Source organism: Danio aesculapii, chromosome 23 (assembly GCF_903798145.1).
Source record: "Danio aesculapii chromosome 23, fDanAes4.1, whole genome shotgun sequence".
NCBI lineage: Eukaryota > Metazoa > Chordata > Actinopteri > Cypriniformes > Danionidae > Danio > Danio aesculapii.
This window is the reverse complement of record NC_079457.1, coordinates 19,572,795-19,599,521: the sequence shown is the minus strand read 5'-3', so window position 1 is coordinate 19,599,521 and position 26,727 is coordinate 19,572,795. Positions and strand designations below refer to the sequence as shown.

The following is a 26,727-nucleotide window of genomic DNA, read 5'->3' as shown; positions in this document are numbered from 1 at the left end:
TGGCTAGAAAAGTTTCAATTCAGGCCTATTTAGTACCCTATTTTAGGAAAGTGCCAAATGTTACCCTAAATGTTACATGGATGGAACAATAAAACATACCCTGAAATACTATTAAAACTTGTAATTAATTATGGAGTTTTGACAACCCACATCACACACAGCTTTCCAACTCACTATTACACAGTTAACATTAGACACATTTTTCACGTGGGCTCACCCTCACCGGCATAAAACCAACCGTGCTCTCCTAAACACGCCCTCACTGATGACGTCCGCCAGCTCCTATTTGCCGTCCCTTATTTCTTACGTTCGGTTGCCCCACAAAGAACGCCCAACGTGTCAGTCGGCGCTCAAGATCTCCAGTAACTCTCCTTGCAGCAAAGTAGTTTGACCAGACAATTTAAACCAACCGCCGCACAGATTTAAACCCCCGGCAATGGACAACATCAAAGACGGCTGGTTCACCGAGACGTGCACGTTATGGCCCGGCCAAGCCATGAGTCTTCAAGTAGAGGAAGTGTTGTACCATAAAAAGTCGAAGTTCCAGGATGTGATGGTTTTTAAAAGGTGAGTCCTCCCGGTGCAGAATTGCTTCAATTAGCATATTTGCTAACTCCCCCGTATTTCTGTCAGAGCTTAAATCAAGTTATCGGTTACAGCTAATTCACGTAGCGGTGTGATTTGCTCACTTTCCTCTGAGGTCTTCATTCAAACAGCTCGCAGGTTTTGGGTGTCTTGTTGTGTGTGTTTTCGGCTAGCCTGCTAACTGCATAGCCTGCTGTAGATCTGGCGTGGCACTGACTATTCAAACTGAGATCCTCTTTTCAAGTTGTAATAAACATAACGTTAAGTATTGCATTGCCGTATCATAACGTTTTAAAATATACGTTAATGCATTATTAAAGTGTGTGTGTAATAATCATGTGGTACATCACCATTATTGAAAAGAACAGCATGTCATTGGCCTTTATATTCAACTTAAACACTTATTTCTGCTCTATTGGAGATCTACACACTGACTTGTGACTAATGTCATTCGCACTGTTTGTACTGTAAGTCATTCATACTAAAATGCAGATTTGTAATCAATGTCTTGAAATGGTGAAATGAATATATTGGCACGTGAGGGGTGTTTCCCAGTAGGACACTGAAATATGATAGTCCTCTTGCGAGAAACCACGTCCTAAAATGCATATAGAGACTAATTTTATACCTCCTCTGAAAAAAGGAATCATAAGCAGGTCAAAAAATATTATTTGGAAAATGTAGTTTCTTTTAAACAAGATAATTATTTTACTCATTGTAGCACTTACTACATTTATTCATTTATTTGATTATTTTAATAAATTTAATTTTAATCTAATGTGTATTTGTATTTTTGGTCAAATCAGAGTATCTGCGGGCTTCTAAAGTCTAAATGTCTTAAATTTCAAAAACAAAATTTTAGGCCTTAAAAAGTGTTAAATTCACTGAAATATTGTGTTGTAGGTCTTAAATAATTTTAATTAGGTCTTAATTTTCCTCTGTCCAAGTAAAGCTACCAAATTGGCCTGACATCCATCCAATCACCAGCAATCCATCTTAATAAAATCAGGGAAAGAAAACTAAAAACAATTACACAGTTCCTCATGATAATAACAGAGCAATTTATCCCTTTGTTATCTTCCATTCATACAAAAACTATTTACAGAAGGGGGGAGTAGACATAATATTTATAAATAGGCATGAAACATAAGGTTTTATAACAGAAGTGGATTAAGTTGATTAGAAGTTATACTCAATCAATTTGGACCAAAAGCCAACAAATATATATATTGATTATTTATTTAATTGCCTCCTCAACAAATACACTTTTAACAATGTTAAACTTGCATTTATTTCCCAGTGATGGGTTGCAGCTGTAACGGCATCCGCTGCATAAAACATGCTGGATAATTGGCGGTTTGTTCTGCTGTGGTGACCCCGGATTAATAAAGGGACTAAGCCGAAAATAAAATAAATTAATGAATAAATTTGCATTAAAAAAGTATTATGTTGAAAATAGTCTATACAACTAGAGTTTTCTTGTTTTGACAAATTAAAGTATGTTGCTAAGAAATAATTAAATTTTTTTTTGTGGCAAGCAAAAAAAAAAATTCCATTCGCCCAATCAGGCCATTAGAAATAAGCATTAATATTTAGCCCTGTATAAGTCTAAAATTTAATTCAAAATGGTCTTAATGTCTTAAATTTGACTTGACGAAACCTGCAGAAACCCTGTCAAATAAATACTCCTTGGTAATCTTTTGAAGGCATGAAAACCAATCAAATGGTTTGCAATCATACTGCAACAAAATTACAAAACAATTCAACTTTAGTACAGAGCAAAACTAATGTCAAAGTATTTAGAAGTTTTAATCACGATTTAGTTTCACAATAGCTTATTCTGAAAAAAATAAGCATATTTAAAAGAGTATATTTTGATATTTGCAAATTAAAATATATTAAACCAGATTAATCAGGTTTAGGCATGTGCCGGTATCACATTTTCATGCTGCGATTAATTGATTGAGCTTTTATCACGGTATACGGTATTATCACGATATTGTAATTTTACTAGAGAAACAGGTAAAAAAACACAAAAAACTTCAGTTTCGTCAACTTAGTAACTTTAATAACTTTTTAATTAACTAAAAGTACTTCAAACATTTAAATTCAAATAAATATAAATAAAACAATACACAATATAAAAGTAAACTTGAGCAATTATATCAAAGTGAATGTGCAAAGGGAAACCGTCTTCGATCAGCAATCGTGGAATGAACTGCCAACTATTCCAGCATGTTTTATGCAGCAGATGCCTTTCCAGCCACAACCCAATACTGGAAATCACCCATACACACTCATTCACACACACTCATACACTACAGCCAATTTAGCTTATTCAATACACTATTCACTCAGCCTATATTCAATATTAAACATAACAAAAACTGCCTGCTAATGCATGGGTAAATCTTCAAAGGGAACAGTGTTACATTTTAACCTTTCACCTCATCCTGCTTGCTGTTTCACTATCTAAACAATGAAAATATAAGTCAAATTTGTTTCATTTTGATATTTGATTTACACTGTCTCTTTTGCAGAATATCAGTTTTAATAACCAATAATGGCCATTATAACAGTATAACGTACATTAAATTTAAATGATAAAGGTAAGCAATCAGTCAATGTGCAGAATCAGTGTATGTGGTTACATAAATTAATATATTAGCTTATCTTTGCACTCAGCCAAAACAGTTAACTGAGAACAAGTGATTCAAAACAGACATAAGAATTGTTAGATAGAGACAACAAGATGAATTCAATATCAAGTTTAACAACTATAGTGAGATGAGACCATCCAGCAGATGAACTGTCTGACATGCACTGAACTCTCACCTGGGGTTTATGCTTACCCGCTGAACTAGTGGCTGCAGCTCTGGGCAGAGAGTGTGTGGTCACGTGATTTGCGTTTTTAGCCGTGTACTAGAATGAACAGAGAACTTTTCAGAATCGCTAAATGAAACGCCGGTGTATTTCCCGCGATTTCTCTGCGCCTCCCTTGCGTTTCTTCTCTCTGACTCTCGACTATTTTGACAAATACACACAGACGACGCACGCTCACACGGAGTCCAAAATAGGAGTTTGTGATTGGGCCAGCCCAATGTCAATACCGAAAAGAGCCAATGGGCTGCACAGTGTCACATGGGCCGGCCCGGTCTGTCTGTCCGGGAAAAAAAGCGTCTACTTTCAGAGAGTCACAGATCACAGCAGCGTCAACCAATAAGGCAGAAAAAAATAATAGGCTGCTAAGCCTTTTATGGGCCGATCAAATCATAAGTCGATGATCAGCCCGGCCCTAAAAGTACGTCGGCCCACCGGGAAAATGCCCGGTCTGCCAGATGGCAAATCCGCCCTTGCGTGTGAGGATTATAGCGGCGGCGGCGCGCACACAGGGCTTCTACATGTGGGGATTGTTTACATCAGAGTGCGCATCAGTTCTGCGCAGCATATACGCAGTGTTTCTTCAAGCGGTTGATGGAAAATAAGCTAATGCGCGTTCCAAGAATATAAATTCGGATCTATTATTTTTCACGGTATTTTGAAGTGCCCGCGATAACAATATCGTGCATATTCATTACCGTGATTTATCGCATTACCGAATACCGGCACAAGCCTAATCAGGTTATTCCACAATGTCATATTTTATTGTGATTAAAAAAAAATTATCTATTTGAATCTAATTTAGTTATATTCATATTTAATTATTTTATAGTAGGTATTCCATTATTGAAATACAGTTTCTTTTATACTAATATGCATCTAAAATGTTGGTTTAAATAATTTTTAGTTGATTTTTTTTGTTAATTCCTTAAAATCTTTCATTCCAAACCATTCCATAGACCCCTTAGCACTTTCTTGTGGCTCCAATAGATGACAGCTCTGTCCTCTTGTCATCTCACATGACACATTCTTGTTTCCACCTGTTTGCTGAACTATCATGAACTATCCCATCATTACTTCTCTTTTCTACAGTAAGACGTATGGAAATGTGCTGATTTTGGACGGGGTCATCCAATGCACAGAACGAGATGAGTTTTCTTATCAAGAAATGATCGCCAATCTACCTCTCTGTTGCCACCCTTGCCCAAAAAAGGTTCGCACGTCATAGGAATTTGATATGGAGATACTTTTTGGATGTTTAGTTTCCATATGGTAGAATGTTTTCCTTTGGCTTAATTTTTTCCCGCATTTCTCCCATCAGGTTCTCATCATTGGTGGAGGAGACGGTGGTGTCCTAAGAGAAGTGGTCAAGCATCCGCTGGTGGAGTCTGTAGTTCAGTGTGAGATTGATGAGGTTTGTTAAATGTGAAACCTCACTGCCGAAGTGAAGTCATTTTGTAGTGTAGTGTTACAAAGCATATCCATTCCAAAAACTGCAAGAATTTTGAAACCATCCTGAATGTGGTGTAACTGTTGTAATAATGAGCAGCGAATGATCAAATTGTCCTTCAGAAATAAGTGTAATGCCTTTTTAAAAAGGAAAAAAAGAATATTCCTAAAAATATAAAGTATATTTACTATAAGAATAATTTCATGACGTATTAAATCATTCATTTTAATGAAACTTATTTTAAAAAAAGGTCACTTAATATTTTTTGTTAAGAAATATACTTTACATGTGTAAGAGGCTAAATTATCATATGCATTTGTTTATATGACAAAACATGTCTTTTTGACTCAAGAAGGTCCATACTGACTCCAAAGGCAGATACTGATTAGATCAGGGCCTGTTATGTGGACTTTGGGGGTTTTATGATGTGGTCACATGTTGATTGGTCAGTTTGAATGTCTCAGTATTTGGGCTTTAGTCACATGGTCAAGAAAGAGACAAAATAGCTGGAAAACTTTGCTCTGCCTCTTTTCCTGGTCTGCGCTCTCCTGCTCTGCTCCTCTCCTCCTCTGGAGTATATCTTCTCTGCCTCTTTGAGGCCTACTTGCTCTCTGTCTCTCCTTTTACTTCTGGTAACTTTATTTTAATTAAAGCTGGGTACAATTTATATAATATGTTTTATCATTTCATATTTTATCATTTTATACAGTTATTTTGTAACAAATTCAGTTGTAACCATAGAGAATTATTGTCATTAAATCATTTCATTATCAAGTATTTGTGAATTACTTTTGATTTAGCATTAACGTATAATTGCTCCATATTGCATACAATACAATCACGTAATATCAACGCTCTCCCACATTTATAGCTATTAATACTGCCCTTATTTCCATTTTTGGTATAAGATTGCAGAAGAATGGTTTGACTAGAATGTTCAGTTTTTTTACCATCATGCTGATAACTTTTTAGTCATTCGGCAAAACTACAGTTCGAAACGCTGTGGGTTAAAACCTTTCTCTCACAGAAGTTATTAAAGCCCAAACTGCTTGAATTTAGATGTAAAGTTCCTTTAAAACTGTATCTGTTTGTTTCATCTGTGATTAATCTTGTATATTTGCACTGCTTAATGGTAGCACCGTTTTGTGTAAATACATCTGACCCTGAGACACTGAAGGAATCAGAAACATATTTTAGAAATGATTGGTGCAGCATATCTGATTGTTTTGACATTTGCCATCATACTTCATACATCATACATGCTGCTTAATTTCACGTATCTTATTTTCCCCCACAGGATGTAATAAATGTCTCCAAGAAGTACCTTCCTGGAATGGCAAAAGGCTTCTTCAGCCCCAAGCTAACTCTGCATGTGGGTGATGGCTTTGAATTCATGAAGAAAAATCAGGATGCGTTTGACATCATCATCACAGACTCCTCAGACCCTGTCGGTATGCAGCCCTTTGTGTGGTGTTGAAGTTTCTTCTTTGCATTGGTAAATAATGATTTACAGTTTGCCTCCCAGACAAAACACGGTGTTCATTTCAGGCTGATCTCATTTCACCCTGTCATAGGACCGGCTGAAAGCTTGTTCAAAGAGTCTTACTATCAGCTCATGAAAACAGCACTTTGTGAAGGAGGAATTCTCTGCTGCCAAGGTTGGTTTAATTGTAGATCTAAAAATAAAGAAAACAATATTTAAAGTAAATGAAAATGAATGACATGCATATGTTAAGTTTGTAAATGTGATTATGAATTTTACAGGAGAGTGTCAGTGGCTGCATTTAGAGCTAATCAAGGAAATGCGGACCTTCTGTAAAACCCTCTTTCCTGTAGTGGACTATGCATACTGCACCATTCCCACGTATCCAAGTGGACAAATCGGCTTCATGCTTTGCAGTAAAAATTCGGTAAGGCTTTTGATTAAGTGCTACTAAAGATTTGAATTTTAAAAAATGCTTTTCAACAAATACTCCTTTTAAACATAGAATCATAAATAAATAACATATATCTTAGTTCCTCAAAATATATTAAGCAGCAGAGCTGTTTAGACACTAATTTATAATGTTTCCTGATCACCAAAGTAGCAAATTCAGATTTTGCCATCACAGAAATGTTCCATTTTTAAAATGTATTCAAATAGACACTTTGTTTAAAATATTTTACAAAATAGTTGTTTAGCATAAGAGTTATTTCAAAATCTTTCTAAAATAAAAAAGTTTTTTGGTGTGTTTGCGCAACAGGAACTTGGAATTGGGGAACTAATTTAGCTTCTAGTTCAGAGCAGGATCTAATCCAGCACAATAGGAACTAGAGTGATGTAACGTATGCTGATTGGGCAAATGGCATGGCATGAGCCAGAACATTTATCTGTCGTCTTTAATTAGTCCTGTTGTTTATTTGCGGTTTCAATCGCATGACTTGTACATCAGCATTCCATTTCTATTATATTTAGGGGTGTGACGAGGCAAATATCCCACAAGATGGGACAAGACACGAGACAGGTTCTCGAGAATGAGATGAGATTTTTAGACTTTAAAGAAATCTTCAATAATAAAATAGAAATTAAATTTTTTTTTTTTTAATTCAACTAAAAAATGTTTTTGCAATTTGAAGTCTTGTACTTTACGAAATAAGGTATATTTTAATATAACTTATAATATAATTTGCAATGCTAAACATGTAAACACTGCTAAATGTTTTTTCCACAAGTAAAAAAGTAATTGCACAAAAATTATAAATAAATACACTTACACAATTATCCTTTTTTTAGCAATCAATAACCGCAATAATTAAATCCAATAAAAGTAGTGCTCTCTTGAAACTGGTGGGCATGTACATTTTAAAATATCTATTTATTTTTGCTTTTATTGGGATGTGAGTGTCTGTAGAGCGGAAGCAAAGCTAGAGAGAGGGAAAATTAAAAAAGGTCTGCGAGCTAGAACTGAAGCACAATTATGATATTATACACCTTTTTTACCTAGCAACCTACATTGGCATCCAAACACAAATAGACAGATTATGAGTGATAATTACCTGTTCATGCAGTAAGCCGTAATTTGAATAGACAGATTATAATTCATAATGTTCAACTATTGTGTTCTGCTGCCATTTCAAATAAGATGCTCAAAAAAATTTTTGTTTAATCTTATTGGTCATTTTGACCCCATCCTCTGCCCTTAAGTCAAGCGGTTCTAACTTGTAGACCAGCAAGGCTTTGGTGCTACTTAATCATATTTCCTGGTGCCATCAGAGCTGGTGGTTTGGGTGTTGACAGAAAAAGAACAGATTTGGAACAAATCTCTGCCTTCATACCATTACTTGAACTGAGTTTGCGTGAAAGGGGGCACAGACCATGGCAGGCCAGTCAGTCAAATACAGGAGATGCCATCACAGTTCTTATCATTACAAAACACAAAATCCATCGCTGAGTCCTCTTTCTTAATAGTGTTTGATTTTGTTGATTGCAGTGCTTGATGTCACTGGGAGCCAATTTAGATTTCTTAGTGATGGTGTGAATGCAACCAGGAAAATGGTCCAATGGAAATTAGATCTTGGGGACCTGGGCCTGGTGACTAGTTCCTATAACTAATCACTGTAAATGCCCTAATAATGTTTATTAACCGTATCTTTTGTTTATTGCAGAAAACAAATTTCCGTGAGCCACTGCGAGAACTAACAAGAGATGAGATTGAAAGCATGAGCCTGAAATATTACAATCCTGAAATCCACCGTGCTTCATTCATCCTCCCAGAATTTGCTCGAAAGGTGAGACTCGGGCTGTTTGTTTTATATTCACTTTGATCCATACTTTGAATTTGTAAGAACAGTTAATTGACCTGCTGTTTACACAGGTACTAAGTGAAGCATAAATGGCTTGATGGGTGCCATCTTGTCAACACGCTGCCTTCTGTGAAAGCAGAACAAAACCCTCATTACAGCCTCGGTAGCTGCCACAGCACACCCCTCTCCGGCTATTGATTGGTCTACGGACTGCTACAAGTGCATATGCCTTCTGTGGGGAAATTCTCTGGTTCTCTGTTCCATCAGTGCTTCTGCCAAGTCTTACAAGTTTTTTGGTTTTGTCCTCCCACATTACAAATTTCAGAACTTTACAAACTGACAATCATGCATGTTGTTTGACATACCATGGTCTTACTTTCTCATTCGTGTTGAGTAACAAAGTGCAACGTTTCACTACAACGTCTTGTTTCATAAATTAATGAATAACCATGCAGGTATTTTAAAGGGATACTTTTGCCCAAATATGAAAATTTGTGGTAATATACTCACTCTATAGCAGTCCAAGATGTAGGTGTTTTATTTTTTTATTTATTTATTTTTTTCAGTAGAACATTAATGGTACACTTTCAGAATGGCTGGTTTTCACTGATTTCACTTGCAGTTGATGGTCACCATTAATTCTGTAGTATCCTTCATAACATGTTTTTTGTTCCACGGAAGACAGGTTTGGAACCAGAGAAGGGTGAGTAAATGGTGACCGAATTTTATTTCTATAACTTAATTAAACTCATATATATATATATATATATATATATATATATATATATATATATATATATATATATATATATATATATATATATATATATATATATATATATATATATATATATATATATATATATATATAGTTTTTTTTTTTTTTTTTTTTCAACAAAAATTTTGGTCCTTGTTGATTCATCGAATTCAAGTCAACAGATCATGTCACTTTGAGAGTAAAAAATATATAAAGGCAAACCATGATTAATGCACATGCAACCTGGAAGTACATTGAGCCTATGCAAATGGTCTTTTAGTCACAAATCTTCACAGAAATCATATAATGTTTGTGCAGACGCAAATTCATACATTATTATTATTATTATTATTATTATTATATTTACAATGGAGGGTGTCGGTGTTGAATTGTTCATCAAATTGGTACTTGTGCTTGTCCTGGATGCAGCAACTAATTTAGAAAAGTTGTGAACAGGCTCCAGTGTCTGGAAGCTTGCACTTTAAAATGTCATGAAATTACTTTGCTGCATGAGGCTTTGAATAAAATCTATTAATCTTGTGAGCAATTTGTTTCTTTTTCTTAAATCAGTCGTTTTTCTACCTCAATGTACCATTGTACTTGGTTATTATTTTGTTTTGCCTGTATGTTCTTTCAAAGTGCCAGTAGCCATTGACTTACTTTATTAATTTTATGAATCACCAAGGACTATATTGAGGTTAAAACCTAAAAATATTCTAAATCTTGGTCGCTTAGAGTGTGGCGCGTACATCAACAGAAAATGTTAATTTTTAGTTAAAATACCCCTTTAGAAAATCTGCATGTCTTCTCTTTGAACACTTTCAGACACTTTTAGGTCAGTAACAATTGCAGGTTAACAACAATAAATTATTGCCATTCAAAAGGAAATCCTATAGTACTGTTCAAAATCAAAACTGATACTAAAACATTTACAAAAGTTGCTTACTGCACTTAACAAATCTGTAGAATGTTTTTTGCGGTTAATATTTTCTGCCATATAAATGCTTCCTAGCCAGTGAAGGTGACATATGGGTTCTCTGTGGGTTATTTGTGTTGTCTGGTTCTCCATAAATAATTCTGATTACAAGATGTGAACTGTATAGAGCAAATAGGTGTTTGGTTAAGATGAAGATTGATGTGCTATATAGTGCATTTCAAACGTATGCTTCTATGGGATCTGTGTGATGGAATGACTTTGAGATGTCTTTTAACATTAGAAATACTGGAAGTCTCAAACATTGAGGCATTGTCTTAATATTGAACATTATTAATTATTGCGACAAATTTCAGAACAAAACAATTAATAGTGCATTTTGTGGGATAGCTGAAGATGATCATACCCTTTTAAGGCTATAGTTACATAGAATAAACTATTTTGTAGTGTCAGGTTTTACTGTGGAAGGGTTTGTCTGTCCTTTTACCGTTTCATGATGATGTACATTTCTTTTTTCGAATTTCATAAATTGTTTTTGAAATAATAAAACGTATAACCTTATTCTATATGTTTATTTTCTACATTTGTTTGTCAAGTAAGAATGCTTATAAGTGACGGTAAAGTGCCGCGATAACCACTAGATGGCGTTACTGTTGCAAAATTCGGCACAGAAGCATTAATCGATTACAAGGACGCTACGATGTTTTTGAGGTAAATATTTTTTTTCCCCAATTCTGTCTGTTAACATTTAACTAAAATGTTGAACCTTATGTTATCAAATAGCGCAATAGTCTGAATCCTCAATTTACCCCCATACTTTAGTAAAGTACTTTGATTAATCTGTTGTGGTAATTCTATTTGCTTTAATACAACAACTAGCCTACTAGCTTGGCTAATATTAGCAACTTACTTTATTGAGTAATTTATTATACAGCAGTACACAACAGTATACTGTACTACAGGCCTAATATTTAGCCTATAATACACAGGGTTCAGAAACACTATTATTTACAATAAATTACTACAGTATTTTAGTATCTAGTTCCAATTAATAAGTTTTGAAGTTTTACCTCTTGCTGATGTATGGCTTTGAGTAAACATAAAAATGCATCGTCAGACTTAAAAAAAAAATATATTCAAAATTTTCATTATAATGAAATACAACACTGTTAGACATAACTAAAACCTAAAATTGTATTTCTGTTGGTTATCACCAAGACTTTATTATTATGCATTAATATTTAAATGTTCATAATGGCCTAAGAAACAGTGGTGTTTTAGTATTATTCAAGCACTAGTTTATATATTCAGACATTGGTTATATACACTCACTGGTCACTTTATTAGGTACACCTATCCAACTGCTTGTTAATGCAAATTTCCAATTAGCCAATCACATGACAGCTACTCAATGCATCTAGGCATGTATACATGGTCAAGACGATCTGCTGCAGTTCAAAATGAGCATCAGAATGAGGAAGAAAGGTGATTTAAGTGACTTTGACACGGCATGGTTGTTGGTGCCAGACAGGCTGGTCTGAGTATTTCAGAAACTGTTGATCTGGTATTTTCATGCACAACCATCTCTAGAGTTTTCAGAGAAAGAGAAAATATACAGTGAGTGGCAGTTCTGTGGGCGTAAATGCCTTTTTGATGTCAGAAGAGAATGGCCAGACTGGTTCGAGCTGATAGAAAGGCAACAGTAACAAATAACCACTCGTTACCGAGGTATGCAGAAGAGCATCTCTGAATGAACAACACGTCGAACCTTGAGGCGGTTGGGCTACAGCAGCAGAAGACCACAACAGGTGCCTCTCCTGTCAGCTAAGAACAGCAAACCAAGGCTACAATTTGCACAATAGAAGATTGAAAAAACGTTCCCTGGTCTGATGAGTCTCGATTTCTGCTGCGACATTCAGATGGGAGGGTCAGAATTTGGCTTCACCAACATAAAAGAATAGATCCACCCTGCCTTGTATCATCATCTCAGACTGGTTTCTTGAACACGACAATGACTTCACTGTATTCAAATGGCCTCCACAGTCACCAGAACTCAAACCAATAGAGTATCTTTGGGATGTGGTGGAACGGGAGATTTGCATTATGGATGTGCAGCCGACAAATCTGCAGCAACTGTGTGATGCTATCATGTCAATATGGATCAGAATCTCTGAAGAATGTTATTAGTACCTTATTGAATCTATGCCACGAAGGATTATGGCAATTCTGAAAGCTAAAGGCGCTCCAACCCGGTACTAGTAATGTTTACCTAATGAAGTGGCGGGTGAGTGTATAATAGTAATATATTATATGCAAATGTTTTTTTTTGATTAACGCAAAGTAAAATTTTTATGATTTTAGAGATTGCATTAATTAATGAATTTATCATCATTTAATCACAACCTTCATTTTTTTCTCACTTAAGGATTTTGTTTCACTCCCTTCTAACTAACAACCTTGATATGAAGTCATCAAAACTCCTGCTGAGACAACAGGAGAACGTGGATTTACATTTTGCTCTGACGCCAGATATGTTTGAAGTTGGTTGGGAAGTGAACGTTAGATGTGTTTGGTAGCGGTCAATTGGCATGAATTCTTCAAACGCGTTTTATCACGATTCGGCTGGGGGCAGCTCATCTCAACACTGTGTTAATCTCTACAGAGCCCCGGGCCCCGAAGTCTGTCCGTATCTGTCTGCTGTGAAAAATGTGCTCAAGCGCGGGTATTAGGGCTCCTAGCTACATGAACTCAGTTGGGATGTGTGTCTGCATATCCAAAGAGGTGTGTGGGTGCCAGGAAAGCTGACCAGAATGAGAACAGGACAGGAGCCCATGACCAAAGCATGTTTCATGTGCGCAACTGAACCGGTAGGCTACCCTTTCTCATTCTTGCATAGTTTAATATATTGAGAGCACACATTGATTTCTTATGCTCTATGGGATTGTGGGTATAGTATGCAATGAGAAGTATTTAAAAAGTCACCATGAGTGTAAAATTGACAGCTCTTATGGTTTTTTTATTTAATTATTTTTAGGAATTATTTTCTTTAAATGATTTCTCTGTGCCCATTTTTAAATTATACTTGTGATTGTGTTCAGCTTCAAAGATTTAAATTTATTGTACCTTTTGTTGAAACCATCAGTATTGATATTTTATTATATTTGGTTTTTTTTTGTACCCAAGAGACTATACAGAAAATTCCACCAATCAGAGAGATGCGATGAGTGAGGCTTTTTAAAAGAGATATTTTATCTCCACCAACCTCAATCAAACACACAAGACAGGCCTAAGTAACTGAAGTGATCCAAACAATCTCATATCGACTGTAAAAAATGCTGGGTTCCACATTTTCTTCATGTTTTCCCAACACAAATCGATTAAGTCAATTTAATAGTTTTTACAAATTTAAGTGAATTGAACATAAGGTGTCTGTTGGAATAATATTCAAAATCAAAACAAGTTAAGAATAATCAACACCATTTGCAGCATAGTGTTAATTATTACCAAAAAATGTTTGTTAGAGTGAATAAAAATATATAGTATCAAAATAAACAAATATGTGAAAATTGTGATTTAATAAAAATGCTTATTAATTCCCCTGTTAAAACAAACAATTTGACCTTTATGTGTTATGTTGTCACGGGAACAAAGTTGGATATAAAAATGGATATCTTCATACAGAAATGATCAGTAGACATTTTAAACACAACATCGTTTAACATAACTTAAAATACTGTCATTAACTTAGCCTTCAGTTGTCACAAGCCTGTTGAGTTGAAAGATATTTCGAAAAATGTTGGAAATTGGTGGGTGACATGGTGGCACAGTGAGTAGCACAATTGCCTCACAGCAAGAAGGTTGCTGGTTTGAGCTTCGGCTGAGTCAGTTGGCATTTCTGTGTGGACTTTGCATGTTCTTCCTGTGTTGGCGTGGGTTTCCTCCGGGTGCTCCAGTTTCCGAGTGATGGATTGCAGCTGGAAGGGCATCCGCTGCGTAAAACAGATGCTGGAAAAGTTGGCGGTTCATTCCGCTGTGGCGACCCCTGATTAATAAAGTAACTAAGCTGAAGTAACCATTGAAGTAACCATTGACTTCCATTGTAGATGTTTTTTTTTTTACAATGTAAGTCAATGGTTATTGCTTACTCTTTAAAATTTTATACTAAATAGTATGAAAATAGTATTTTAATCACTATAGATTGTCCCCATTCATGTTTGTAATAAATGTCTTATTGTGGCAGATTTTTGCTTTTTTAAAGAAATAGATTTTAATTCTAATCAATTATCTAACATTTTTTTTTGATGTTGAAGTTAAGTTAACCCAGGCTCATTCTGATTACGTACCACTATATACATTTCTGGAGAGCACCAAACCTCCCAGGAGGAACCTTTTCCTGCAGTTTTGTTTTTGCGAAACCGACAGAGGAAAGCAAATTTGTCTCGTGAGTGCCATTAGCGCCTGCTCTTCTTGCATATATCCACCAGAGGCTACTCTAGACTGACTGACTGACCGACCGACCAAACCCCCCCTATTTAATTACCGGGGTACTATGAATTTTATGTATTTACTATATGGTTAGGGTTAGAATGCAGGTTGTTTAGGGTTAGTTGCATGTAATTATGCATACTTTGTTTTAATTGCTATAGTAAGAAAACTTGGAATGTGAGTAACTAAAAAAAACTTAAAATAAAGTGTCTCTATGATTTTTGTTGAACTTTGGAATATTTCTTTAAAACAAAACACTTTTTTCGAGTTGTTATTAGTCTTTAATAGCATTCTCAGTCTAATAAAGAAAAAACTACCTTAGAGACCATTTTACATTAATGTTTTCCAAATATATTTACAGCTATACTGACTCAACCCTAATGACCTTTACGTTCTGCACTAATGTTTGCCTCGCTTCATATTCTTACACAATAAAATCCACGGCTACATTTCCATAAAAACCATAATTCTTATTCAGCCCCTTTTTTGTTTGCCCATCAAAAACGTTTTGCTTCTTCATGAAGACAGTTTTCTCAGCTGTTCCAGGTGCCAGACGGTTCGATGGCAATCTGAAGGAGAAGGAGGAGTTGTGCTCAATTACACTTTGCAATGAAAGCAAACCACCACCGTTCACAACAAAACTGCTTAGTTTGATTTCCTTGTATTGATATCACAATACCGCTAAGTAAGAACGTCACGTAATTACAGCACCATACTTCCTAAAGCGTAATTCACATCTCATTGCGCTCTACATAGATGTAAATTATAATTAGCATAAACAATGAAGGCCCCAGAACTTTTCAGAATCACATTTTTCCGCAGGCTCCGTCATCATCTGTGTTTTTTTTCTTCTACTTTTCCACGCATCCGTTTTAACTCAAATCAGGACCATTTTTAGAGCTCTGACGTGAGCATGGTGGCGCAGTTCTCCCCACCGGCACAACGTCTGGTTTGTTGTGGGGTTAAACTACTCAATGCTTTTGTTAGTTCCTAAGCCACCCACTCCCCCACCCTCTCGCCTCCATCCTCCAACCGCTGCGTCAGTAGGGGACTGGAACGAGAGGTATATAAGGACCCTGCCACCTGAAGCTCTCAAAGACCCAGCTTTACTCTCCACCAGGAGCTACAAGGACTTCAAAGTTCAAGCTTTCGCTTCTCTCACTGACCTTTCGCCGCACTTTAACTTCAACCATTTTATCAGTATGCAGCTTTTGGCCAGTCTAGTGTCTCTCCTGCTGGTGCTGTATAGTGTCAGAGCAGCAGCTGTGCTTCCATTGGAGGAGAGGAACCCGGCACAAAGTAGGGTGAGTGACTTTTATCTTCAATTTTGGGCTGACATTTGTATTGTAAATGTAGAATATCCAAGTCTTTTGTGAGTAACTACAAAGTCTTGCGTTCTGATTCAAATCAAGTTTAATTTTTCACCACAGGAGTTGAGTAAAGAGCGTAAGGAGCTGATCCTGAAGCTGATCTCTGGGCTGCTGGATGGAGTAGACAACAGCGTTCTGGCTGGAGAGATAGCGCCTGTCCCCTTGGATGTGGAGGAGCCCCTGGAGTCCCGTCTGGAAGAACGGGCTGTCTACAACCGATTATCACAGCTACCGCAGCGCGACCGCAAAGCCCCCTGCAAAAACTTCTTCTGGAAGACCTTCACATCGTGTTAACGGCGCAAGTCCTGCAACGATCCTCGCTGATACCTTGACATGAACTGTGTAGACCTCCACTGTAAATAATACCATCTCCAGTGTCTGATGAAAGGTCTCTGTGGACTTACTCTGACACAGTCTGTTTGTTAAAGACATTGATGATATTTATTTATCTATTTATTTATTGATCGATTAAGCTATTTATGGACCTTTGTTGTTTTTCGGCATTAAAAAAAGAATAAAGCATGGTTAAGATAGTTGCTTTTTTTGATAAAAGATGTCTCATTTACTGTGGTCAACGTTGAGAAAAGCTTCAAATTATGTTATGCTGACTTCTGAATAAATATATAATTGATTACCGAGTCAGATGTGATGCATATTCAAGGTCTCGCAATAGAAAAATCAAGCATAGGATGGTCTACATTACACTTTCACAAGTGCGCTTGTTTAACACGTAATGTATTCGATTAACTGACTGACACTTTGTGTGGTGGTAATTTTCCTTGTCAGTAAATTATATGTAATTGCAGAGGATGAGAGGTTGTGCTCGAGGTCATTATTCTAGACTAAACCCTAGTCTAATAATTATTTGCTTGTAAATTCAAGTCATTGCCACATTTTTTCCCTTCTTCCAGTTTGCCTTTTGGCTTAACAAATGCAACTGAGCCAAACAAAAGGGGAAATTGTTCTTACAAAACAAACACAATCATTTTGAGACAGTATTCTAAAAGATCATATATTTTTATCCAGCTTAAAGCACTTGTGATTAGCTGTGTTGTCAAAGAAACTAGCTTTAACATTGCTAAACATGCAAAAACTGACTGAATATACAAATGTAATCACGTGCCGTATGCCATCAGCATTTTAATTATTTGTCCTTCAAAAGGAAGCATACATGGGTATTCAAAATGTGTCTGCTGCATATATGTTGAGTTACTTGCGTCAGTGTGACATGACTGTTAAATATAAAGCTATATGACGCCATTAATAACATAACAGAGAAAATGAGAAATCGATTAGTGATGCCTACCTTCAAGATTTTCTGTCACCTCTTCATTTTTCTTAAAAAATACATTTTAAAAAATTGTCACATTCTGTAAATCATTAGGGTTTAAGACAAGTGATTATACTGTATATAAATTAATCTCTCTATAGAAAGAGGATTATCCATTATATAAATATATGGAAACCTGAACTCATAAATATAAAAACGGTCATAGAAAAAAGCTTATTGCAATGTGTAATTTCTAATAATTTGTAGAAATAACCTAGTAATAAAGAACGAATTCAGAATTTCAAGGTTTAACCGTAATAAGAAATGAGTTTTTCTCACAATTTTGACTTTTTAACTTGCAAGAACTGCAAGATACAGTCATGCCTTCTCACAATTCTGACAAAATGGTTAGATTTGAGTTAAAATGTTACTATTACCTTTAAATTTATTAGCTAAAATGTTACAATTACCTTAAAATTTACTGTATGAGCTAAATGTTACTATTACCTTTAAATATATATATATATATATATATATATATATATATATATATTATTTATTTTATTTTTTTTTCTCTTTCAGAAACAAGCACCCAATTTGACATAACATTTTACATTATATTGCTGCTATAATAAAAAATAGGTCAAAATGTAGAGTTTATTATTCAAACTCCTAATTCTTTAGCTCAAAATTCAAAATGTGAACAGCTACATGACTGTTCATGTAAAGTTAATAATCACAGCGTTGTGTACCAGCAAAACCTGTTGCTCCATTGCCAAAGGCCAACCTGGGCAATTCATGTAATGACTGAATGAAATGCATTTGATATGTGTGTATGTTTGTGTAAATGCATGTGCATGTCTCTATATTTGACACATTTACCGCTGCTCTGCACACTGCTAAACACATCGCTCTCTAAATTGAAAAATAAAATGATATCTGCAGTAGATGCAGAAGCGCTGACCTCAATATTCTGTAATGAGTTCAGATGTTGAATTTAAATGATACAGACAGTCTCCTAAAAACTATTCACAAAGATGCTGAGACTAAATTTGACTAAGGGACAGAGAGAACTTTTAGGCTAAGTGGAAGGGTGGGGTTGACCTCGCTCCTAATGATGATGTCAGCATGATCACTAACTAACAATGCATACAGTGATTGGCTGATGAGGAGAGGAAGGGACTTGGTCAGAGATTTTTTGATGAACTTTGTAGAGTGCAATATTTTGTTGGCACATTCAAATAAACTTTTCAAAAGAAAAATGTAGCCATGTTCAAATAAAGGTTTTAAAATGAGTGATTGCATACTAAAAATATTAATGTTCATGTAATAGACATTAAATAAAGATTTTCTCCCAATCTTACACGTTTATATGTTTCTTGGAAAATAATTTAACAAATATCTTTAAACATTTTGAAAAAATATATATAAAATAGCCAAACTTTTAAAAAGTTGAACGTAAGTTTAATATAAGCTATTGAACTTAATAAAAGCACATTCAAATGTATTTAATGTTTTCTTTTGGCAGATCAGATTGCTAGCAGCAGCCATTTTAAAATAATCTTAAAGCAAAAGTTTAGGAATCCTAAATTTAGGACTGAATCTGCAAGTTAGGAGCTTTTAGCCTTATGATGTTTTGTGAACACAGGTCTTTGAGTGATTTTGACTTTATGCTCTATGTGCAGACTTGTGTGTTCACAGAACAATATAATATTGTACTCCATTTTAATGGTTAAAATAATTTAATCAAATAGTTTTCTCCTAGCATTAAGATGTGTTTCAGTCAATCCGATCAGAAGTGGACAATGCTAATTATATTTGTTACGATAACAAGGCAAAGACAAGAGGCAGATCCACATTTAGTAGAAGCATTTATTGATTATTTAAGCACAGAGACAAGGCAGGGAACAGGAACAAACACCTCAAGACAAAAAATAAATCACATTCAATGACTGACACACTGACTGAAACAGATGGCCTTTAAACACAATGACATAACAAGATAACAAGGTAACGGGGGGCTAACACAATGACTGTGGCAACTAACTAGGGTAACTATGGTGATTAATAAGGGTGTGGCACAGAGACCTTGGGTGCTTCTCAGTTCCCTTGTTCAACAGTCATGGCACTGACTAGGGAGTCAGCTATTGTAACTGTGCCAAACTTGGTTTTATTCGAAAGTGCTCCCTCTGAAGGGTCTCTTTAAAGGTATTAGAGTATAGGGATGAGCTTTTCCAAATCGTGTGACACCAAGCACGCGTTCCCTGTCAAGGGATGATGGCCTGAAGTGTCCGTCAATTTTCTTTATTTCAAAGGGACCTTCAAAATGGCCAGTTTTGAGCACTTTGATTTGGAACGACTTTTTAATGGCGGCCATGATTTTTTTTTTTTTTCACTCAGATGTGCCCTTTGGAGGGCGATACATCTAAATAATGTTAATCTAAATAAATTTTTATGGTTGAAATGTTGCTGGTACATTAAACAATCAATTTATTTAGCTATAATGTAATTTAAAAAACTTTGTAAAATAAATATATTTTAAAAATATTGCTTTTTGATGATGTACAATGATGACGTTCTCATGCACACTCAGTGTCCCAATGTGTAGTTAATCAAGCTCCTTGCTGCCCTTACCAGTGCCTGAATTTGTTTACTCAACCCACAACCTGATTTACAACCTCTGGATTTTAATAGGTCAATAGGGCCTAATAATTAGAAATAGTGAAACACATGCAATTTATAATTTTACAGTTGATGATGTTGTTGCATTTATGTTGTTTTAAATGGTTGCCAAGAGAGATCAAACACAGCTGCAAGTTAAAAAAACACTAAGAAGCTAATTTGACAGATACAGTTGAAGTCAGAATTATTAGCCCCCCTGTTTATTTTTTGTCCCCCAATTTCTGTTTAACGGAAAGAAGATTTTTTTTTCAACGCATTTCTAAACATAATAGTTTTAATAACTCATCTTTAATAATTGATTTATTTGGTCTTTGCCATGATGACAGTAAATAATATTTGACTAGATATTTTTCAAGACACTTCTATACAGCTTAAAGTGACATTTAAAGGCTTAACTAGGTTAATTAGGTTAACTAGGCAGGTTAGGGTAATTAGGCAAGTTATTGTATAAAGATGGTTTGTTCGGTCGACTATCGAGAAAAAATATATAGGGGCTAATAATTTTGACCTTAAATGGTTTTTAAAAAAATGTAAAATTTTATTCTAGTTGAAATAAAACAAATAAGACTTTCTCCAGAGGAAAAAATATTATCAGACATACTGTGAAAATTTCCTTGCTATGTTAAACATCATTTGTGAAATATTTGAAAAAGGAAAAAAAATTCAAAGGGAAGCTAATAATTCTGACTTCAACTGTACATGCCGCCACATCGCAAATGTGGCGGGAGACGCTAATAAGCATTAAAATTTCTGTTTAGAGTGAGTGGGGTTTTTGAAGATCTGAGAGGGGACGAATAAGAGATGTTATTTTACAAATTATTGTCTGTGCTATTTTCAGTGTGTTTCTGTGTTTGCATTTGTTTGAGAATTTGTGTAGGTATATTTTATTTTACTTTATTTAGTTGTTTTACATTAATTTACATTTGTTTATTTATAGCTTCTGTTAAATCCAGTCTGATCTCACGAGAAAACGTAAGTATTTTACGTTTTGTCAGTTTAGTTGCTAATTCGTACGAATTCGTACGAGTTCAGTTGTACGAAATTGTAAGATTTTAAAAAGGAGGCTTGGCACCTAACCCCACCCCTAAACACAACCGTCATTGGGGGATGAGCAAATCGTACTAAATTGTACGAATTAGATCGTACGAATTCGTACGAATTAGCCACTAAGTCAAAAAGTTACGAATTGCCGTGAGATTGTGTTTGTTAAATCTACAACATGGAGAAGGTTAAACCTTTTACTGTTAACTTTACTATTACTTTACTATTATTATATTTAAATTAATGAATTATTAACTTTTATTATTATTATTTCGGTCACAATTTTATGTTAAAGGAAATTCTGATTAGTTTGTTGTGAAGACCCATGAATTTGTTTATGTACAAATTGTAACATAAAAAAATAAAAAATTATGTTTTTTCCCCTTCAGATTAAATGATGAGGCTGGTAAAATGACTCTCAGAGCAGCTCTGGAGATGAAGTTCATGTCCTGATATTTAGTGAGAGGAAAGACAAAGAAAACACCATGAGTATTAGATGGGCTTGAAAACGTATGTAATAAACAAACCCACTCCATTCATACACTTAGTTTAAATATTATCATAATTTGGTTTGGTGGACAGTGCTGCTTTTATTTATGAATATAAAATCTACTAAATAATATTTAATAAACCAATAAAATTCTATTTCATGACTATATTTTTTAATTCTCTTCATGTTTTCTGCACTTCGGCAATCATAGGTCTCTAAGCTTTCAGCAGAAATCAAATGGATTTAAGATATAAGTGTGCTGATAATTCTTAATATATTGTTTTGCACTCCAACAGATCATTTGTGAATTGGATCGGATAAAGAAATATGGTAGAATAATTTAATCACCAGTGGTGTAGCACTAAGATCATTAATGTTATTCAGCAGCGGTGTATGGTAATGCAATATCTTATTAAAGTGAGTCTCGGCCATGGCATTCATATATCAGTTCGGTTTGCTCGAAAAGTCAGATGGGGCCAAATTTAATTAGATAAAGGAACAATAAACATGCTGGTTTTTCCCAGTGCAATGTGGGACTGTACTTAATCAGTGAAATGAAGTCAACATTGCACGTGAGGAATTCAATGTTACATTCTCTTGCTATGTCAATTTGGTTGTTGTTGTTGACAAATGACACATTCTCTGTTACAATTTTATCCATCCTTTTTGTTCTTTCAGCCTTTTTTCAGCAAAGTGACAGAGGAACTGACTCAAACAGATGACTCTGTTTTATTTGCTTACAGATTTGTGTGAAGCAAAAGAAAAGCGGTCCATTATGCAAGTGCCCTGAGCTACAATGAGAGCATTGTGAAGGGACATCAAAGCTGCTGCTGGTAAGCAAGGCATTTTGATTGCTTTGCCTTTGATCTGAAGGCATGCTCCCACCTGAACGTCAATTTCGAATGCATAATGAGTTGTATATTTATCTTTGGGAAATTCACAACTCCCTCACTTAAGTGTTTCTAGTAAAGCTGAAAATAAACAATTAGAACGAATAAAGTAATATGACATTTCAATGCAAATTCAAAGTAAGTGTTTTCATTTTGTAAATACAAAGCCACATATTAGACAACTGAACACTTTTTTGGTTGTCTTTTAAAATGTTCTCAGTGACTTAATAATTAACATTATAGATAATTCTGCTCTCAAACTCCAAAAGATAATTTCAGCTGAAGTCATGAGTCAATATAATTCATGAATGTGTCTTTTTACACTGTAAATTAAGAGACAGTTAAGAGAAAAAACCTTTAGGTCACAATTCAGAGTATTAACAAATCATTAACTAACACTACTAGCAAATGACTAATTAGCTGTTTATTAATAGTAAGGCAGAAGTTGGGTTTAAGTTTTTGGTAGGATTAGGGATGCAGAATAAGATCATACTTTATAACTACTAATGACGATGTTGTAGGCTCAATAATAGGCAGATAATAAGCCAGTAATAAATAGCAAGACCTGTGGCCTAAATGAAAGTGTTACCTTAAAAACAAAGCATACCTTAATTGTTAAACAATTAACAATTAAATGTAAAACAATTATTTAAAAAAATATTGAATTATTTTTAGAGTGTATGCATGTTACCGTCTATGGATGTTATGGATTTATTTATTTATTTTTGAAAACAACAAATGGTCCCACTTTGTATTTATTTATTCATTCGTTTTCCTTCAGCTTAGTCCCTTTATTCACCAGGAGTCACCACAGCGGAATGAACCACCAATGTATCCATGTTTTACACAGCGTATACCCCTCTAGCTGCAACCCAGTACTGGGAAACATCCATACACACTCATTTACATACACGCTACGGCCAATTAAATTTTTTCAATTCACCTGTACCACATGTCTTTTGGACTTTGGGGGAAACTGGAACAACCAGAGGCAAGTCACCTGAATATGGGGAGAACATGCAAACACCACACTGAATGGCCAACTGAAGCAGCCGGGACTCAAACCAGCGTCCCTCGTTATATTGTGCCCTTAATTACTATGTACTTACATTTTAAATAATCATTTGGCAAAATGGCTTTATTATCCACATGCATGCTTTTACATTGTACTTACAGTGTACAGATATATTTAAAAAATGTATATCTGCATGTAGTTACATCTGTAATTAATTTTATCACATCAATTACACTGTTGACCAATCTATTACACTTTATCCCATACCCCCAAACCTGTCCCTAAACCTTACTCATATCCCACATCAATATTGTGCTATACAATATAGCACAGTAAATAATTGTACTTTTTTTGATGCAAGTACCTAGTTGTTAAGGCCACTTAATATAAAGTGGGACCCAACAAACTTATTATGAAAATAACTTTTTTTTTCCATTAAATGTAACAGAAGCTAATCTATAATCCAGACAGGATACATTTGGTGAGTTTACGGTAAGACTTTTTTTTGATGGTCCCTATTGCACATTTTGTTGTGTAAAGGTTGCATTGCAACTACATGCCAATTAATTCTCATTTGAGTATTAGTAGACTGTCTGCTTAATATCTGCTAATACTGCTCCTTCAACAGACATTTAACTGACTATAAGAAACTTTGCAAGTACATGTCAACTTACACTAACTCTAACCCCAACCTAACAGTCAACTTATAATCTATTGAGCTATTATAGTTATTATAGAGTTATCATATAGTTGAGTCTATATGAGTCTATTAATTGACATGTAGATGCAATGTAACTTAAATTCAACAAAATGCGGTAAAGGACTGATGAAGCTTACATGTAAACTGATAAAGCTTACATGTCATATATTAAGTATGTCTTTTATTTAGAAACTGAAGCTGTTTTATTATTATTCTTTTTTACAACAAAAAAAGAAGATACACGAGCTGTGTTGTGTTGTGTTGTTCAGGTCATTAAAATGGTACCTATACTTGTTCTTATCATTGCCACTGGAACTTACCTAAAAAGTAAGATTGTAGTCTCATGTGTGAACTAGTAGACTTTTTACATGTTTTTGGAATGTCTGACATATATAATTATACAACACAAAACTCACTATCCAGACTAGTAAATGTGCTCAGGACAGTTTGCTGGGGCTGTGGATTAAGTGAAGTTTCACAAACTAATTTTGAGAGGAGCACATGATATGATCAACTACAGCTGGTCCTTATCGCTAATCACTAGCTAGCCTATCGGATCATTCCAAAATTGCTATAAATGTCCTGCCTAAACTTCATTCCCCATCTTCGCTTTGGAAAACCCCCTTCTATCATTTCCCTCTCCCTCCTCCTCAATTCTAGGATTGGGCAACATAATGGCTCAGTGGCTGGTGCTGCTGCCTCACAGCAGGAGGGCCAATGGTTCAAGTTCTAATTGAGCCAGTCAGCACTCCCTGTGCAAAGTTTGCATGTTCTCCCCGTGTTTGCGTAGGTTTTCCCCAGGAACTCCGGTTTCCTCAGTCTAAAAACATGTGGCAAAAGCGAATTGTAATATCAGTCACAAGCACTTAACGCATACATACTGAATCGATTCTTATAAAACCACCTTATTAACCAAAGGATAATAACTGGGGGGCTCTCAAGTAATACCTGATCTCATATCCCTCCTAATGCTCACTGACCAGGTGGGAACCTTGGGCACATCTATCTCTGAGCTATTACAGTCTCCTGCTATTATAGTCGAGCACTATCTAAGTGTGAACTCTTGAAAGGTAATGATGCTGAAAATAACATTTGTTGCACAGACTACACATTTTACTTCATATATGTTTTGTTTTGTTTTTTTTAAATCTTAAAATGCAGGTAGGATTTCATTTTTTGGATCACAGAGAGTCTAAAAGTGTTCAACTGAAGGAATAAAGAGGGTAAGTCAACAGTAAATGCTCGAATATTGCTGTAAGAGAACGCATTTTGCTTGTACAAGGTATAATTTGATAACCGAAAGATGACAGAACACTGATTAACAAATAAAAAGCTGTTTATGCAGTGTTTTAACACAATTATTTAAAGCAACTTACTTCCCTTGGCAGTTGAACCCATAACCTTAGCACTGACAGCTCAAAGAACTTCCAACTGAGCTACAGGCATATAACCCAAATGAAGTCACCATCCACACTTAAAGTCATCATAATGCATTCTTAATTAAGACATTATTATATTTTACAGTTAAATTGTGACTATAAAAGAGCAAATGTCATACATTTACTCTGCCTCAGGTAACGTGAAAGCCGAAAAAAAATCATATGTCATTTTTTAAAGCCTTCCCCTCCAAGCGAATGTGTAAACTAGCCATAAAACACATTTATTATGAGTTCATGCTCTGAATAACATCATCTACGTGGAAGGAAACTACTGTATGTGAATGATAAGCGGATTTTAAACTGATGGAAGTTTGCTCTGTTTATCCAGCAAAGCTAATATGATTTGAGTAAACCAGAATAAGGCCCCAATCAAAACGTCTGGTTTCTTTTCTCTTAATAGACTTTCTTTTTCTCCTCCGGCTAGCTGTGAGTAATGTTTCAGTGCCACGTAAATGCCATTACACTCCATGTTAGATCTTTGTCACATGGTCGAGGGCATCTGAGAGCACTCTCACTTCATTAGCTCTGCGTTGTCTGTCTGTATGTTTGCTTTTACCTGTTGCCACCAGCAATGTTTTCTATTCATCAATCATTTTTGATTCGGTGCTGCGGTGACATTTGAAGGAAGGATACTGAACATAGCATGGGTGAGCAACTAGACATTTGAGAACACAGAGAGAACACAGAGTAGCTTGAATGCCATTTGTGGTGAGGGAAATATTGCCACCGGTGATCAAAAATCTATATTTGGGGTTTTTGATTTATTCAAGTCATTGTTCAGAGTTATTTGCCCTTCATGCTGATGCCCTCAGGTCTAGGTCACATTTGCTCATGTTCGACATCAGTTTGTTGTTTCAGCACACACTCTTTGCTGAAATGAGTGGGAAGTTGGTGACACGTTGAAATGACATTAGAAGTGAAAGTAATTCAACAGTAGTTGTTAGTTGTGCAGTTAT

The 26,727-nt window shown here is 35.2% G+C and overlaps 2 protein-coding genes across 2 annotated transcripts; both read left to right on the top strand.

The window, feature by feature from the left end:
• The first annotated feature begins 318 nt into the window (after positions 1-318).
• Positions 319-9,440, top strand: srm (spermidine synthase). Its single transcript, XM_056449229.1, has 8 exons — positions 319-567; positions 4,558-4,678; positions 4,787-4,879; positions 6,213-6,366; positions 6,490-6,573; positions 6,680-6,825; positions 8,561-8,683; positions 8,770-9,440. Exons 1-8 carry the CDS (start codon positions 437-439, stop codon positions 8,785-8,787), a joined length of 870 nt encoding a protein of 289 aa, XP_056305204.1. The 5' UTR covers positions 319-436; the 3' UTR covers positions 8,788-9,440.
• A 6,541-nt stretch (positions 9,441-15,981) lies between these two features.
• Positions 15,982-16,854, top strand: sst7 (somatostatin family member 7). The gene is made up of 2 exons (XM_056449741.1): positions 15,982-16,178; positions 16,305-16,854. The coding sequence occupies exons 1-2, from the start codon at positions 16,077-16,079 to the stop codon at positions 16,536-16,538; spliced, it is 336 nt and encodes a 111-aa protein (XP_056305716.1). The 5' UTR covers positions 15,982-16,076; the 3' UTR covers positions 16,539-16,854.
• The last annotated feature ends 9,873 nt before the right edge of the window (positions 16,855-26,727 follow it).

Excerpts from the sequence above, each read along its gene's own strand:
- srm (XM_056449229.1), top strand. The coding sequence starts at position 437 with ATGGACAACATCAAAGACGGCTGGTTCACCGAGACGTGCACGTTATGG. Across the intron at positions 568-4,557 it reads GATGTGATGGTTTTTAAAAG|TAAGACGTATGGAAATGTGC; the intron begins GTGAGTCCTCCC and ends TCTTTTCTACAG. Across the intron at positions 6,826-8,560 it reads TGCTTTGCAGTAAAAATTCG|AAAACAAATTTCCGTGAGCC; the intron begins GTAAGGCTTTTG and ends TGTTTATTGCAG.
- sst7 (XM_056449741.1), top strand. The coding sequence starts at position 16,077 with ATGCAGCTTTTGGCCAGTCTAGTGTCTCTCCTGCTGGTGCTGTATAGT. Across the intron at positions 16,179-16,304 it reads GGAACCCGGCACAAAGTAGG|GAGTTGAGTAAAGAGCGTAA; the intron begins GTGAGTGACTTT and ends TTTTCACCACAG.